Source organism: Asterias amurensis, chromosome 4 (genome assembly GCF_032118995.1).
Source record: "Asterias amurensis chromosome 4, ASM3211899v1".
Taxonomy (NCBI): domain Eukaryota; kingdom Metazoa; phylum Echinodermata; class Asteroidea; order Forcipulatida; family Asteriidae; genus Asterias; species Asterias amurensis.
This window is the reverse complement of record NC_092651.1, coordinates 8094235-8112296: the sequence shown is the minus strand read 5'-3', so window position 1 is coordinate 8112296 and position 18062 is coordinate 8094235. Positions and strand designations below refer to the sequence as shown.

The window sequence follows — 18062 nt, the reverse complement described above, 5'->3', positions numbered from 1 at the left end:
TGGTATTTGTTGATGACATAGTCAATTTGTTTTTCATTCTTCAGGCAAGCAGGAGCGTTGAAGAGAAAAACCCCATATGCACTGATGAGGCGTACCGTAGTGACAACGCTAAACTAGTCCGTGAAAACAATGATCTTCATCTTCAACTCATCAAGCTGAAGGAAGACACTGATGTATCGATCAAAGATCTTAAAGCATCGTTGAGGAAATTAGAACACGAAAATGCAGATCTAAGATTCCTCAACTCTCAATTTGTGCATAAAGTCCGAGCACTTGAGAAGGAGGCCAAGACTAAAGGGGATCGCATCAGTCAGTTACAGGAGAAGAACTTCCATGCTGTAGTCCAGACACCTGGTAAACTTATTTCATCATTTTGTTTGTATCAGGTTTTGAGTGGAGAAGAGTAGTTACTTTACACACTGATACTTCACGAAGGCAATGAAGGCGATTGCCTCCATGCCCCCTGGTCATTGCCTTGGTGCCCTTAAAATGCTCTAGTAGAAATGAAAAATTTCCTCATAGGGTGCCCTTTACAAAGTGAAAATGTCTTGGTGCCCTTGCCCTTTCAAAACGAAGCATTCAGGCCTGCTTTATCTGCCCTTTTTCATAGATTTAACTCTTTTCAGAGGGATATCTCTTATATTTATCGACCCAAAAAATTGTTTCTGTTTAAAGACCAAGTTCCCATCTTTGAGCAAAGAGATTCTGCATCGGTTTAAAATGCCTGATTGTCAATTGCAGGAGAACTTTTCTAATAGAATTTGTTCAGTAAAATCTCCCCCAAATGGTGTCATGTTAACACACAATGACCCATTCTTTTCCCCAGGTGGTCGCAAGAGACATATACCATTTCGTCGGCAGAGAATGGACATAGATTGCAATGTACCAGCAGATGCTTCTCATCAGCCTCTATCAGACCCCTTCGATGAGAAACCGGTGGTGAGCACCGTGCCTAACGACCCATATATAGCAGACCTAGTGAAGCAGTCTGATGACAGGGCTGCGACTCTTCAAAATGAAGTGGACAGATTGAGTGTCAAAGAAGAAAGGAATGAGAAGATGATAAAGAGACTGTCTAAGCAGGTAAGTGTCAAAGGCACTGGACACTATTGGTAGTAGACCGATCCAGTAGGCTCCGCCCACGACGCACGTGTGAGCAAGAACACGTGGGGCTCTCCAATGCCTTTCTGCACAACTCTGCCGCGCGCGCAAAGATATGCGCACGCATGTCGGACCTTATTTGTCGGACCTTCTTTGCTTTGTGATTGGTCAATACACAATGGGGCGGAGCTTAATGGATCGGTCTATTAAGACCAGTCTTCTCACTTGGTGTATCTCAACATTTTATATGCTTAAATTAACTGAACTATGAAAATTTGAGCTCAATTGGTCGTCGAAGTTGCGAGATAACAATGGAAGAAAGAAACACATGTGTCACACGAAGTTGTGTGCTTTCAGATGCTTGATTTCGGTACCTCAAATTCTAAATTGGAGGTCTCGAAATCAGAGGGAGCCGTTTCTCACAATGTTTAATACTATCAACAGCTCTCCATTGCTTGTTACCAAGTACGTTTTTATGCTAACAATTATTTTGAGTAATTACCAATAGTGTCCAGTACCTTTAATTCACACACAATATAGCGCACGTATCTACCAACAAGGTACTTGAGGCACTTAGTAATACATTTAAACAGAAAGAGAGGTTATTGAAAGTATGAATTCTGAAACCTAAGTATGTAGCTAGCACCTTATAAGGGTTTACAAGGTGCTACATAAATCTTGAATAGTTAATCAAGTATGAGTCAAAAGCCATGTGTACATTGAACTCTTTCTTTCGCTGTCACCCGGAAAGTTCATGTGACTGGCTTTGGTGTAATTCTACCGACAGGGTTAACTGTTTGCACAATGGGTGAATAGTTGTACCTGTTACCCCATTCATGCAAAATAATGGAGCGATTTAACAATAGCATGACGTCACAGGTATAGGTTAATACTTAATATTTTTAAAATGAAAAGTTGCATCACTTTTTGGCGGTCGCTCTGATGCCGCTTCAAGGGTTGAATGAAGCGTAAATTTGGGTGTGATCTTTGATTATAAAGCAGTTTCTGACTGGAGCCACCCGAACAAAGATATTGACAAAATAAAGAGACAGACAACACTATCTAGAGCTACATGTAGATGGCTCAGTTACTGTAGTAGAGTATTTGCTCGTTAATCTGGAGGTCTCAGGTTCACATCCCGCTCTGGGCAACCTCGAATTAAAAATAACATTTACCCAGTCAGTTTCCCTTGTGGTTTAGTTACTACATATGCCTCAGAAATCAATTATAATCCATTGTGTGTAAAATTTGCCTAAAGTGTCTAATAATGTTGGAAATCTATGATACTGTGCATGAAAAGTGTTATTGAACAGGACTTAGCTTAAAGTAGGATTTGAAAATTTTGCATGGTGGGAACACCATGTGAAAATCTTTCTTTTGAGTAGATTTGGTTCTGAAAGAACTGGTGGTTGAAAACTCTACCTTATGATCAGTGTGCTCTAATCGTCTTCACAGAGCTTACAGGCACAGGTACTGATCGAAACGTTGAGTTGTCAATCAGCGGTCGGCTCTTTTTAGAACCAATTATACTCAAAAGATTTTCACATTTTTCACAGACCTCCTCACCTAAGTAGAGGGTATATTTAAGGTGGGATTTTTTATTTATAATGTAATTTATTTATTTTTAATAATTGTAAAAGCTTTTTCTTGTTGGCCTTAGGGATTTTATAGTTTTGTTTTGATACCCCCCCCCCCAAACAGGAATCCTCACAAAAAGTTTAGTTTCCATGTGTGGGTGGAAGATCTAACATGTATTTGACAGTATACAGCTCAAAAATTTGTTGTTTATCAACTATCAGCCTACATGTAATATCATATGATTTGTAATCCTGGTGAGAATCACTTCCAATACAATTACATGTACCAAGAACATGACGATTGTGTTGATGAGAGAGATTGGTTGTTGCCACTTGCCAGCAATCCCCTTGTGGGAGTTTGCCTAGTTCCCTTAATGGGAAGATCATCTAAACAAACAAACAAATCCTGTCTCAAACAATTAACCATATTATTAGTTATAATCACTTTGGTTTTTTTACATGAATATTCCCAAAACTCAATAACAATACATTATGAACACTAAGGCTTTTAGTGAAAGAGATAATTTCTCACTCATATATTAAAAGACTTTAGGCCTGAACTCTTTCTTAGGCATCTGAAAGCACACAACTTTGTGCCACAAGGGTACAGATTTAGTGACATGTTGGGCTACACCATGGAGGTTATTCCTCCATGGCTACACCAAGTGAAAGGTGTCCAGTGCCTATAAATATAATATTTGATTGAAATAATTGTATGCACACATTCACAGGCATAGAGACTAGGCCTTAATAAACAATAGAGACCATAAACCTATTCATTCATCTTCCATATTCAAGATGCACATCATAGGTAAATGTTCCTTGCCTTTATACACAGCATCCTAGTACCATCAGCCTATAGTGCATGTAGCAGCTGTTTCTCATAACGACCAAACCAGTCATTTCCTTCCTGAATTATTAACTTGAGAATTCCACTTCTTCTATGCAGTAGCATGACAACAAAATACATGGACTTGACTGGGGCATAGAGTCCTTGCTATGACTGGGGAAAACATGAAGAAGAAAAAAAAATCCACTTGTTTTCAAGTAATTTTACTGTTATGAACAGCTGATATTTGTTTATTTGCCCCCTTCAGAACCAGGGACGTTTGTATAACACTTAACCCCCTATTTAGATAATGGAAGCTCCCATTGTCCCTCACAACTGTAACCATGCACGCTGCTGTACAGTGCTGACCTTTGATCAGTCACTGCTTATATATGCAAATGAGTATTCAAAAACCTCAAGCTGTGATTGGATAAGGGTAGTAACTGGCAAGTTGACTTGTTGAATGAATTTTCTTGGGTCAGTGTAGCATTGGTTTTTGAATGACAATGGTACAACGGATTGGGCAGGTAGTAAAGTAAACTCATTAGCATAAAGGTCAATACAATACTTCATTGATAAAGTGTGCATGGCTTACTATACACACACAACACACACACCCATCTCACACACAGCTGGGGCATTATAACCGTTAGGGTTTAAACACCAGCCTATTCAAGTGCAGGCAGTGAATGGGATTTTCATTCTGGAATTTGAATTGTTTTAAGGACCTAAAGGATTTCTAAGTTCAGAATTAGAACTAAATTTTCAAAGACTCATCTGAATTTTCAATTGAGTAAAAATGGCTGATGTTTCCAAGAAGAAGACCAAACCTAGACGGAGGGTAAGCTCATTAAATAAAAGACTTTAGCCATGAATGAATTATCTCAATGTAGCCATTCATCTGCATAATTACTGCATATAACTGTTGCACTTGCAGCAGCAGGTGTACTTCTTTCATATACATATCATTGAGCATGACCAAATAAATTCATGATTTGCTTTTCAATCTGGGAAAAATAATTCTGCTCTGTATTTTTAAATATGAAATAGTTTAACCGTGGAGGTAGCAATTTGGGAATGACTGTCATTTAGGCTATCGACTTCAAGTAATAGACAATAGGAAAACTGAATGTGTAAACTGTAAACAAATAATTTGGGGTTGAAATACAAATTTACTGAAGTGGAACTGGAAACTGCGACCTCTGGATTAATGTGCCGGCAATCTCTCTTTTTTGTCAACTCAAAACCTTTATCAGAAGCCATTCAACACACGACTTCCGAACATCACACCAAAGTTAATAATAATGATAAGAACATGCTGGAATGTGGCATGAATGGGATCACCTACTCTAGTCTAGTCATAGTTTTGTGTTTTCTTCCACTGTTACTTAGGTAGTTAGGCTTTTAGGGGTTGAAATTGAGTTTATTTTCATGGTAGTCAGCAGGGCTAGCTAGCAATTTAGAATTTTTTAGTTTAGCCCTGATGAGATTTCATTTTACAATACCATCAGCACAGTTCATTATCGTGTGTGGTGTTGTTTTGTACATTATTTTTCCACTAGCCCGCCGGGCTATCAAACTGGATAAATGAGTAGCCCAGGTGTAAATCTGGTAGTCCCAGGCTAGCAGGCTAGTGGCATTTTGGACCCCTGCAGCCGATTTCACAAAACTTTACGCAACTTCGTAAGTCCACTTGCGCAACGTTTATGGCGCAACTGGGCTTTAATCATGTTTCACAATTAAAGTATAGCCCCATTCAATTCATAGAGAACCTCAAACTTAGTTCAATTTCAGATTCTTTTGATTAACCCTTGGTTTATGATAATCCCATGTTACACACTATCAACCAATTTCATAGACTTCGTTTAAATGCAGAGAGCAGTGTTTGGTTTTGGATCCTTTCGATTGTTTTATTCATAAATTTAGATAAAACTAACATGTGAAATTGGTACATTTACGTTCAATGCAGACAGCACAAATGTGTGAAGTTCTCAAATTTTGATTGTAAACTATACAAGGTGAATGGTTTAAATACACTGTAACTGTGACATTTTTCACCCAAAAGTATAGGAGAAATGAACTTTCTTTTCTTTTTATAGGTTGAAATCCGAGATGGTGAGATAACTCGCCTGTCTCGACAGCTAGAGGGAGGACGGCCTTTTGATGTGGTCTCAACAGAGGCCAAGAACAGGAGTAATGAAAGACTAATCTCGCATCTTAATGTCCAGGTTTGTGAAACAATAAGCCTTCAAGTTTTTAAATCAAATGGTTTAAAGACAAAAGACACCACCTTTGGTAATTGTCAAAGACCAGTCTTCTCAATATGCATAAAATAACAATCCTGTGAAAATTTGAGCTCAGTTGAAGTTGCGAGATAATAATGAAAGCAAAAACAACCTTGTTTAACATGTTTAACTTGAAGTTGTGTGCTTTCAGATGCTTGGTTTCAAGACCTTAAAATTCTAAATCTGAGGTCTCGAAATCAAATTCGTGGAAAATTACTTCTTTCTCGAAAACTACGTTACTTCAGAGGGAGCCGTTTCTCACACTGTTTTATACTATCAACAGCTCTCCATTACTTGTAACCAAGAAAGTTTTTATGCTAACAATTATTTTGAGTAATTACCAATAGTGTCCACCAGCCTGGTGCTCACTGCCTTTAAGGAAACAATTGGCAGGGTACTCCAGTAAAGTCAATACAACCTTTTCAAAATTGATTGGCACCTTGAATTCATTTTGACAATGTCCTCAATTCCTTCTTTGAAAGGGCAAGGCCATTTTCAAAATGCAAAAGGCATTTCCATCGGAAAATCTTCAAGTCAATGGGAAACTTTTGAAGGACACAAAGGCCACCCCTCTGATAAACTCACATGAGTAGAGCTAATTCCTGATCATAAACTAAACTACAGACAGTTCTATGTGAGCTCCTTCCTTTTCATTTACAATCTCATTACTTCCATTGCAACTTACCTTTATTTTTGTTCCGTGGCGTTATTCCACTACCTGGTGCTGCTAGGAGTCCAGCGGTTGCAGGCAATGTTACACAGCTTGTAACTGCACATGTGTACCAATTGACTTACACGTCCACGTACCTAGACAAAATGGAAGACCAACGTGCACATGTCAATATCATCTGGAGGTAGACAAATTAAAACATACTTTGGTGGTCATGTATATATATTGTATTTGTAGTTAGTTATGGTATACATGTATATGGTTTTTGCTTCCCTCCCACTGTTTTTTTTTATACTGGACAAGCTCCCCAATTTCAAAGCCTTAGTCTGTTTCATACTTCCTGCGAATGCGATACGAATGTTGATGTCACAAAATCGCAACGAATAATTTCGCAGTAGTTGAGCTGAGCTCTACTCTTGCCAATATTCGTAGCGAGAAACAGAGTTCGCAACAAAATTCGCAACAAAAAATTTGCATTGCATTCGCAGGAAGTATGAACCGGGCTTAATAATTAATTCAAGTTTTTCTTTTACCCCTATATGTTTGCATGTGCATGTGTCATTTAGTGCCCTTGTGGTAGATGTGAAAACATGTTTGGTAAACTTGTGATCAAGCACGTTATTGTACCAGACAATATTCAAATGTAACACGCAAATGGCATATTGATGAATGTGCTTGTCTCTATTATTGACCCAATATTGTTTTCTATAAAATCAATCGTTTTCAAATGCTTTATCAATTTTGATTTTAACATTTCCAGATTGACTATTTACAACAAGCTAATCGCGACGCTGAACGGCGTCTACGCGAGTCCACCAATGCAAACCAGAAGGTCATTGAACTCACAGAGAAGAATGAAGAGCTAGCGAATGAGTTGCGGAATGTTGACCGCCTTGCCCATAAGCTTCAAGCAGACAAGAACAATGTGATATGGGCTGCCGATAAGGATGTTACGGATGCAAAGGTAGAACTACAGGAAACATCAAGAGAAGTAGCATCTTTAGATCTTGAGCTGGACCAACTTAGACAGGTAAAATATACAAATAAGGACACTGTGGCACTTAATGCCTTTGAAATGATTGACATGTACATGTATAAAGATGAAAAACAGGCTAATCTAAACTGATTTTAACAATATAACCCCAAAATTCTGGAAATACTTGTTTATTAGAAGGCTCCTGTATAAGAAGGCTACGCAGAGTTGGGATGTTATTGCATCCTCCAAGCTAAGGCCGTGTCTGAACTGACAGCTACGGCTACGACTGTTCCTAAGGGTGTTGCTAAGGACCTCCTTTACCTCAATACATGATGACACAGAAATCTAGCCGTAACTATAGCTGTAGCGGTCAATTCTGACACAGCCTTACTGGTTTAACATTGTTTTTGTTAAATACTTTATGTACATAGTAAGACAAGGTTTTCATTTCTCATTAACAAATAAAATGTATACTTTTGCATTATGTTCTTTAGGAGAATAAGAATTTGATTGCAGACGTTGAGCAATCCAATCTTGAGCTGTCTCTACAAGGCCAGGAGATGGGAAGGTTACAAGATCTACTGATTCGTGTCCAAGATGACAAACGATGGCTCAGTGACAAAATCAGCAAGCTCACTTCAAATGGTGGGTGCAACATTTCAAATAGCAGCTCCTAAAGCCCTTTTCACTGGAAACCCCAGGGAATAACAGTCAGCCCTTTCACATTTGGATACAAGAGAGAAGTGAGAGCATGAGGCTGTTAGAGTAAGCCGAGGCTTGTAGACAACAGCCTTTAAAAAGACAGACAAGCAAACAGCAAATCATGAAACAAAGACAAGACAGACAATATGAACAATGACATTACAAAATGCTGACACAAATTTCAAAGAATTAAATTACCAGCAGCTGGTTTCACGGAAGGCTAGGATTAATTTTGAGTCAGGACGAGTAACTCGTCCTAACTTAGAATGGGTTCATTTGCGTCCTTTAGTTATGGAACTTAACTTGCCCAAGTCCCAAGATTAATCCTAAGTTAGGAAGACTTTGGTGAGCAGCTGGCTAACTAGAGACGACAAACATAAACAGATAAATAGTGAAGAAGAGAAAAAGCTATGTTATTCAAACTATTGAATCTTCTCAACAGAGAGAGAGCTTGTCCTGGAGCTTGAACGAATCAGAAACAAAGCAGGAGGTAAGACCAAAACAAAGTCGCCTTCTAAGATGGACACCTACCTCAAGACCCTCGAGGAGGAGAGAGATTACTACAAAGGAGAGACAGATGTCCTTAATAAGTTGCTGAAGAGTCACAATCTGTCACGGTCGGTGTCTAGAGACCTGAGTCCTAAAAGGTCAAGCAGGGCAGCTAGTCCATCAAGGACTCCTAGCAAAGCCGATAAGAAGGTATCAATACATTATTTTTGATGTGTCCAAATTTATCCCTAGTTGTTCTGTTTTTGTTTTGTTTTATTTTAACCATGACAAATTTGTTTTAAGCTATGGGTTCGATTTGTATGTATAATAATGGTATGGAAAATCAATTATTGATTTAATCGCATACTGGTCGAGTTGGTTACTTTTAAATCTATGAAACAGTGCATTGCCTTTGAGATTTTTGAACAAACTTGGCATGTTAAGCATTAATGATCGTATTACACAATTCAAACTGGCACCAGAACACCTCTATCCAAACTTCAGGAAGGTTTCAGATATTCACAATTAGTTAACAAGGGGTAGTTCCACCAATTGTATTGTACCTAGATTAATAGGGACAGAGTGCAATACATTTGTTTATACTGGAATTCATCAATGGAACATACTTCCTAACAACAAATGTTCCAACAATTATTATCAATTTAAAATGGCAGGCAGTAAAACAACATCTCTCATTTCAATCTAATCTTTAAGAATTGTGTAAGGGTTTTGTTTTCCATTGTTCACTTTTTTCTGTGCACTTTTTTGTTTTGTTCTGAATTGTGTGTCTTGGTGTTTTTTAAGGATCTTGATAGAAATAACCTGTTTTTTAATCATCTCTTGAGCTGTCCTTGGATTTTAATCAGTTTGGTTCTTCTTTTTGTTTATTTATTTTAATGCCGAATTAAATAATAAGAATCCTATTTGTGCACACAGTCTTCTTCCCACTATGAGGCTATAATGCGTGTTCTTGAAGATGAGAAGAATTACTACAAGAAGGAATATGAGATGCTAAGAGCTCGTTCATCCATCAGCCCCAAGAAAACCACAGTATCTCCACCCACAAGAGACAGGGTATACTACCTTTAATATAAGTTCTTAATAATGTACAGCCTTATAAAAAGGAAATTTGTTGTAGGGTGTCATGACTGAGCGGATAACAGCACCGAAGTCAAGCTCTGTTTTTTCTCTTCAGCAGAGTTTAATGTTTGAGTCCCGGTCGTGACACTTATGTCCCTGAGCAAGACACTTAAATTATTGCTTCTCTCCACCCAGGGGTAAATGGGTACCTGTTAGGGCAGAGACTGTTCTTGTGATTGATTTAGCTTAGTAGCGCATACTTGTTACACAGGCTGTATACTCAGAATGGGGTACTAATGTTGGAAGTACTTTGAGACACCCTTTTGGGTGTGTAAAGCGCTATAAAAACAGCTAAATGATATTACTATTATTATTTACAGTTTCAAATCTTAATTTGAAACCGTTGTTGCTTTATTTTGATTAGAGTTATAGCTAGAAAGGAATTTCAAAAAATTCATTGTTTGGTGTATTGCTAATCAGTTTCAACACTAACCCTGACCATCTCAATATTTTCTCTGTCTTAAAGACGGTTGCTGAGGAAACTGAGATAATCAAATTGAGAAGGGAAAGGGATGAGCTGCAGTCGCTCCTTGATAAGTTTGAGAGACATCTTGCAGAGGTACGTATCCTAAAACATTCCAAGAGCTTCCAGCCTTTAACTTCTGTTGTTTACAGTTATAATTGACCAAAAACATTAATAATAGTAATACACTTAACAATTATTTGGCGCTTAAAATGGATTATCACTTGGTGTATCCCAACATATGCATAAAATAACAAGCCTGTGAAAATGTTAACTCAATTTGTCATTGACGTTGCAAGATAATGATGAAAGAAAAAACACACTTGTTGTACAAACGTGCTTTCAGCAAGGCTTCTGTCAGAAGTTATTATTTTAGTGAGAAGTAACCTCTTTCTCAAAAACTATGTTACTTCAACGGGAGCTGTTTCTCACAATGTTTAACAACGTATACTATCAACAGCTCTCCATTGCTCATTACCAAGTAATAGGTCTTATGCTGTATTATTTTGAGTAATTACCAAACATGTACATTGCCTTTAATACGGTTGTTTCTAAATGCACCATTTCCTGTCTACAAAATAATTACCAAACAAATCTTACAACGAACACACAAATTATAAATCTGAACTTTTTTCAATAAATCATACACGTAAAATAGTAATAATCAGGCATAAGATCAAACATACAAGAAATAAGATGGCATGCACCTCATTTGACCGACTCACAACTGAGCCTGTGTAGATTATCAATCATGAATAGAAAGAGTGCGTTTTCAGCAAGGTCTTAAACTGATCAAGGGATTGAGCATTATGAATATGCGCTGGTAATTTGTTCTAAGGGATACGGGGTAATTACTGAAAAGGCTCGGTCACCATATCTTGTAACAGTACCAATTTCAACAGTTAATAACTGCAAGGTTGATGGTGATCAAAGAGGTCTTAAAGAACTAGAACAACGCAAGGAAATCAAATCTGAAAGATAATGTTATAGGGGCTTGACCATGGAGAATTTTCTAAGTCAAAAGAAGAACTTTAAATGATATACGATGGTGTATAGACGATGTGACCTCTGACGTCACTTGAAAACCATAACATGATTCGCGCGCATACCGCTGGGCAAAACCTTTGTGTTTTGGCAGCCAGCTAGAAAGTGTATGCAATCTTACCATGACTCTGCCTCTTTTTGCTCGGCGAAACATGACGTATACAGTGTTTTGTCAACAGAGGGTGGTTTGAATGTAAACATAGGTCACATCGTCTATATGAAAAAGGGAAAAACAAATATGTATAGGATTTACTCGGTGATTAACTGAGTTTGAAAATGCTCAGGTTGAAATTGTTTAATTCACAACTGACTTCCATTTTGTTTATTACAGATTCAAGCCAATGTTAAAGTCTTAACAAGCGAGAGGGACAAGACTAATATTCTTTATGAGCAGGTAAGGGCTACATTTACAATGCATGCAAAGTGGCTTTATGTTTCTCTCTTGCAAGAATGAAAAAGCACCAAGTATAGTTTGACAGTCAAGTAAAAAATATGAATGTTTTTCCAATGAGAAAAATAACTTTGTTTTAAAAAAAGAGTTTCCAATACTATTTGCATTAGCCACGTTATACTTGCATTAAAGGGTATGGGTACTTTTTGTATGACACAAAACACAAATAATTTGCATTAAACTTACACGATTCAATGATAATGATGGTAGAAAGCTTCCCTTAAAATCAGACATGCAACTCTTCCGCGTTTCCGCGGAATTCCGCGTTTTTAAAAATATGATTAGCGCTAAAAAAAGACATTCCGCGGTTAGCGCGATCTTAAGACAAATACAACAATGCATCGTAACGCATGGTCTGGCCTCTGCCTCGGTACGCAATCCATTCTACTGCATGGTCAATCTAAAGCCAACAGCAAGCAATGCATACGTTTACACACTGCGTGCGGTCATTAATAGCCGTGTTTACGATCGAAAAATCTGGAACAGTGGAACGCACCCCGTGGCGCGGGCGAGTTGTGTGCTAAACCAAGTTATTATACAGCCTTGAAATGAGTCTAAGGTCATGTCTTCGTCTGGTCCGGCTATTTTGCAATAGTATACACGTATTGTACATGTACTATGTGTGTGTGTGTGTGAGTTAGTTACCAAACGTACATGTATACTGTGTGCTTGTCTCACATTGCGTTAGGAAACAGTCGCATCTTCAAACGTCCGTCAAAATGACATCCAAAAGAAATTATATTTTAGAGCGGGACCGAGTGGTACCTGGCCAAATTAAAGCCATAGATAAAGGAGTAAAAACTACCTGGAAGTGGTTCTGGTTAGGAAAAAAAAAGACGTAGACGGTAAACTGCTCTCCGAAACCGTCCGGAAAGTGGACAAGCCAGGAATGGCATATTGTGTGGTGTGCAAGAGGGAGATTTAACGACGGCAAGCGGGGACAAGTGGCTCGCACCGACCATTGTAAGGTGGCACAGCATCGGGAGTTGATTAAGTTGAGGAAAAGTAACTATTGTTTCCCAGGTAGTTATGAAATTTGCATAAAATTATTATTCTCCCCCCCCCCAAAAAAAATGATTTTTACTTTATTTATTTTTTTTCTTTCTATTTTTTTTTTTTTTTTGGGGGGGGATAATAATTTTATGCAAATTTCATAATTACCTGGACAACAATAGTTAGTTTTCCTCAACTTAATCAACTCCCAATGCTTTGCCACCTTCGAATTACGGTGCATACATAGGCAAGGTGTTTTTTCCATGTTATTTTAGTTGTATAAAACACTCCACTTTGTCTTACATGCTAACAATGAACCTAAGAGCATAAAAAACCTCAACACTTTTTAGGGTACCATTGTGGGTCTCGAAAAGTTTCCTCTTTTTTTTTCATCGGGCAGTTGCATGCCTGTAAAATATTACTTGCTTAGTCAGTAGTTTTTGTGAAATGAGTAAAACAATTTCACCATGTTCACAAAAAGAATTTATGCGACCTAGAAACATTTTCACCCTTCATCCCTTTTACTCAAAAACAAGACAACTAATGAAGCTGAAACTTCTACCGGTGAGGTAGCTTACATGCAACTTGATTCACAGTGAGTGGGAATTCATGTCATGGCCAAAAACGTGATCTACAAAAGGTATCACAAGCCTTTTAAAAAGTAATTTCCAATACTGTTTGCTAAGCCACGTTGTACTTGCATTAAACATTAAAGACACCGAACACTATTGGTAGTAGTCAAAGACCAGTCTTCTCACTTGGTGTATCTCAACATGTGCATAAAATAACAAACCTGTGAATATTTGAGCTCAATTGGATGTCGGAGTTGCGAGATAATAATGAAAGAACAGACACCCTTGTCACACGGAGTTGTGCGCTTTCAGATGCTTGATTTCAAGACCCCAAAATCTAAATGCGGAGATTTCGAAATCAAATTCGTATTAAATTACTTGTTTTCAGAAACTACATTAATTTAGAGGGAGCAGTTTCTTACAATGTTTTATAACATCAACCTCTCCCCATTACTCATTACCAAGTAAGGTTTTATGCTAATAATTATTTTGAGTAATTACCAATAGTGTCCACTGCCTTTAAGTGAATGATATAAATTTGTCCATGATGATTTTTCAGGCCAATGGTGAACTACAGAGACTGAGACGAGAGCTTGTCAAGTCACCCAAGTCATCTCGTGCCTCAGTCGTAGCTCAGTCCATTCTACAACGGGTTGAACTAGAGAGGGACGAGGCACTAGCGGATCTAAGACGAATGGTCACTGAAAGGGACAGTCTCAGAGAGAGGTTAAAGGTTAGTTAGTCCAAAATGCTTCCTCTCCTCCGACTCATGTTTTAAAGGAACATTACAGAATTGGTAAGAAACAAAATCGTTAAGATCACAGATTTACATTAAACTGATACGGTTTAATGATGATGATAGTAGAAAAACATCCCGTGAAATATTTCTCTCTGAAATGTCGTATTTGATGAGAAATATTTGAGCTGAAACTTCTGCAGGTAGTTTATATTACATACATATTCATTCACAAGGATTTATTTCATTGTCGAAAACTTGATCTACAAAAGGCATCAAGTCATGCTTTTCTTTGTGTTTTGTTGGCGTTTAGATTTCTACTGACGGCCATCTTGGTGAAAAGGCCCGAAATGAGCAGAAAATTGAAGATCTTCAAAGAGCTGCTGAGAATGTAAGCAAACCATGATCACTTGGATATACTGTGGTCTGTGGTGTGTTTTGGCGGAGCAGATAAGAGCACCAGACTCAAGCTCTGGTGGTTCTGATCAGCAGAGTGGGGGTTCGAATCCAGTCTGGGCACCCGTGTCCTTAAGCAAGTCAATAAACCATTAATGCTGTGTCCTTCAAATGGAACGTAAATCCATAGGTACCGTGTGTTGTGCAATGCACAACAAAAAGAACCCAGTGCACTTAACGAAAAGTGTGGTACTAGTTTGATCGGCAGCATATTGCACCACATCACCTTGTAAAACCATTTAATGGTGCTACAAATTTATGTAAAAGGAGTAGGTCTCATAATTCAAAACGTAGCTCCACATACCTTGCAGAAAAAAACAAATTACTGAGCACTTTGATATGCCCCTAAGGGGTGTGATAAAGCACTATATAAGAACCCAGCATCATATTATTATGCATTGTTCCTTTCGTACGGGTTGATTCTGTTTGTATAAATAATAATAATATTGAGTATTTATATAGCACTTTTAACAAGATCAAAGCACTTCACAGAAACCTAGAGCCTAAATAGAAGCTAGACAGAAATAGAAAGGAGGAAAGTTTTAAGAGGTTTTCTTAATGTCTGTATGGAAGGAGAATCTCTGATGTGAACGGGGAGTTTATTTTCATTCCCTTGGGCTGGCTGTGGAAAAAGACTTGTTGCCTGTACTATGAGATTTAATGTTAATCAAAGCATTGCTTGAATCATATCAATATACACATGTATGTATATTTGGTTCGCAGTAACACCATGTGTGTATCTACTTGCCAGGTAGATTTTGTTCTTTAGAGAACTGTCCTGCTTTATATTCTACTACCGCAGAGTAGATTTTCGGATTGTTCGAGGAGTGGGCGGAAGGTATAGAAAATTGGCTTGGACTACTACTTTAGCTTTTAGTGGATCGTTATTAACTGTACTGCCGCGGAGTCGGTTAATGGGAGACTTTCAGGACGCTTGGTGGCAGCAGACTTACCAGGCAAAATCCATTGTTCTTGGTAATGTGTGCATGCTCAGAACTACGTAAACAATGGAAATTTACCTGGTAAGTCTGCTGCCACCTAGCGCCTCAAAGTCTCCCATTGGTCTCGTCGTTTCGACTAGCTTGCTCGGTCATCGTCAGGAGACATCAGTCACAACATGATAAACACAACTTAACACAAGCCTGTAATCCACACCATTCTGTTTTTCTCCCCTATAGGCTGAGCAAGAATGTAGCAGTCTTCAATCTCGTGTGATGTCCTTCCAGGCTATGATCTCTACTCTGGAGGAGCAGGTTCGATCTCAAACGTTGCGGATTGAAGAGGCTTATGAGGAGTCATCACAACACAAAGCAACATCCACACAAATGAGGTGAAAAATAATACCAGTGCACTTACAGGGATTGGCCCTGGTGTTCCTGATTTGATTGGCTGTGTAATGCGCCACAGCACCTTAATGGTAGTCCCACATACCTGACAGAAAAATAATGAATATTGAAGCGCTATTATTATTATTATTAATTAAATACCTCAATAAACAGAGCCACTGCAGAGCCGTTCTAAAATATTGATTTTTAATCTTATTCATTATGTGCAAGGAGGTGTTGGGCATCTGTAAAAAATAGACCGGCAAATTCCATTGTAAAACAGCAGGGCCCAATTTCATAAAGCTGTTAAGGAGGCAATTCTGCAGAGACTCTGAGAAAAAACATTGTGCCTCCCAGCACAGATTTCCCCTAAAATAAATCAAAATATTTTCCACTATGCATTGATCTGAGACACAGCTAATGATAAGTAATGAGTAGCAAATGTCATTGAGAAAGAACACGGGTAAAAGGCCATTCCACTTATTGTATGGCCCCATAACATGAACAGTTTGGAAACCTGTCATCATGCCTGAAGCTTGCACTTCAGAAATAATGGCCAAATAACCGAACATAAACAACTTTGTTATTTATGTTCGAAAAAAAAAAGGATCTGTTGCCAGCCACTAGAATTGGTCTAGCTACAGCCCTGATCTAGGAGCAACTACCGTATAGAGGGAGACCCTGACCTGGTCATTGAGTTCATGTCTTGATTTTCTCATTCACAGATTGTTGGCTGAGCAAGCAGAAACCTCACTTGATGATTACCAACGGAGATTGAACCAACGATCGGGTGAATTACAGGCAGCTGAAGAAAGAAGCACAAGACTTGAAGAACGAATCAGTAAGGATAGTTCATATATAGCGCATTTCACAATAACCGTTGAGCTTTACATTAGTGTCCTGGTCATTGGGCCAATAAAATTTCTTTATCTTTCTCAGCTCCCTGGGGAGTATACGGCCCGAGCTGCTGTGGCGCTCAGGAGTCTTTTTCAAACACAATATCAATTTCTACCCACACAGGTACCCATTTATACCCCTGGGTGAAGAGAATAGTAAAGTATCTCGCTCAGAACACAAGTGTCATGACCAGGATTCGAACCCACACTCCAATGACTTAACCACCGAATTTGATTCTCTTAACCGCTCGACCATGACCCCCCTGTATAGACCATATTGATTATGACGTCTTGATTCAAATAAATGCCCTACATTATGGCATCTGTGAGCGTGCGTGTGGTGGTGTGCATAGGTGTGCCATAGAAATCTAACTGGGAGCAATGCGTGCTGCGTGCTTCAGTGATGTACATGTACGCCTTTAGATGCACATACTGTTTGCCCTACAAGATGGCGACTTTCATAGCAATAAAGGGGTTATTCAATACGGTCTAGAGACTGTTAACATTCACTAATACACTTTTATCAAAGAGGGTTTGTGTATGTTGTTTTGTTTAGCTGATTTAACAGCGACTAGCAGCAGCTTGAGGGATGAGGTAAGGCATCTTCGAGGTACAGTCAGCTCACTAGACAGAGAGAAGGATACACTGCAGAATGTTGTAGATGAAAAGACAGAGAAGATTGCTGGGTTGGAGCATGAGGTTGTCGGTAGAGGGAGAAGTCTTAGTGATACAAGAGCAACTGTGGAAGACCTACAGGAAAGACTTGAGTAAGTACTGAATTATTATTATTAGTTATTAGGCCATAACAAGAAGACAAAAACAAAATACAGGAAATATAAAGCAAAACAGCAAGGACAAAAAGCCAATGGTACAAGCTAAGCTTGGGCGGCTCCTTCGGTTACCCGGTTCTGCCCGGTTCCAAATTGAATACCGGACGGGCGGTTCCACTCTTCTGTGGAACCGGTTACCCGCTTTTGTCGGTTCCGATTTTAAAAGACCGAGTCTCAATTATAAAAGGCTCTGTGGAGCCGATCCTGCCACGAACCGGCTCTAGAAATTGAGGCTTGATGTTGAAAGCGGTGACCGCAGATACAGCGTGCAAAGGCTTCAAGCCGACATGATTATCAACTATCACATGTGGCTGCATACACAGTGCACACACATAGGCATCTTCTACAACCACCACATGTATGAATGTACATGTCATGCATATACATGTGCATGTATAGACAACACGTTGTGATTGGCTGCCGATATATCCATATTCATAAAAGCTTGTCCCATGCACAAAACACACAGTACTGTATGCATGTACAGGCATGTACAGGCATGTACACTTGTATGTACAGAGACGACA

At 38.7% G+C, this 18062-nt stretch overlaps 1 protein-coding gene across 2 annotated transcripts in view; it reads left to right on the top strand.

The window, feature by feature from the left end:
- LOC139936006 (centrosomal protein of 135 kDa-like) overlaps positions 1 to 18062 on the top strand; it is a 33116-nt gene that overhangs the window by 2651 nt on the left and 12403 nt on the right. Inside the window, exons 3-16 of one of the 2 annotated variants that reach the window (XM_071930701.1) lie at positions 45 to 354; positions 827 to 1083; positions 5607 to 5735; positions 7223 to 7492; positions 7933 to 8083; positions 8583 to 8839; positions 9566 to 9703; positions 10236 to 10328; positions 11608 to 11670; positions 13852 to 14025; positions 14342 to 14419; positions 15663 to 15814; positions 16535 to 16650; positions 17262 to 17472. In XM_071930701.1, coding sequence (XP_071786802.1) covers positions 45 to 354; positions 827 to 1083; positions 5607 to 5735; positions 7223 to 7492; positions 7933 to 8083; positions 8583 to 8839; positions 9566 to 9703; positions 10236 to 10328; positions 11608 to 11670; positions 13852 to 14025; positions 14342 to 14419; positions 15663 to 15814; positions 16535 to 16650; positions 17262 to 17472 — 2399 coding nt within the window. Of the gene's footprint in view, positions 1 to 44; positions 355 to 826; positions 1084 to 4088; positions 4349 to 5606; positions 5736 to 7222; positions 7493 to 7932; positions 8084 to 8582; positions 8840 to 9565; positions 9704 to 10235; positions 10329 to 11607; positions 11671 to 13851; positions 14026 to 14341; positions 14420 to 15662; positions 15815 to 16534; positions 16651 to 17261; positions 17473 to 18062 lie in introns of those variants that run through there. The other variant, XM_071930702.1, reaches the window with a different exon arrangement.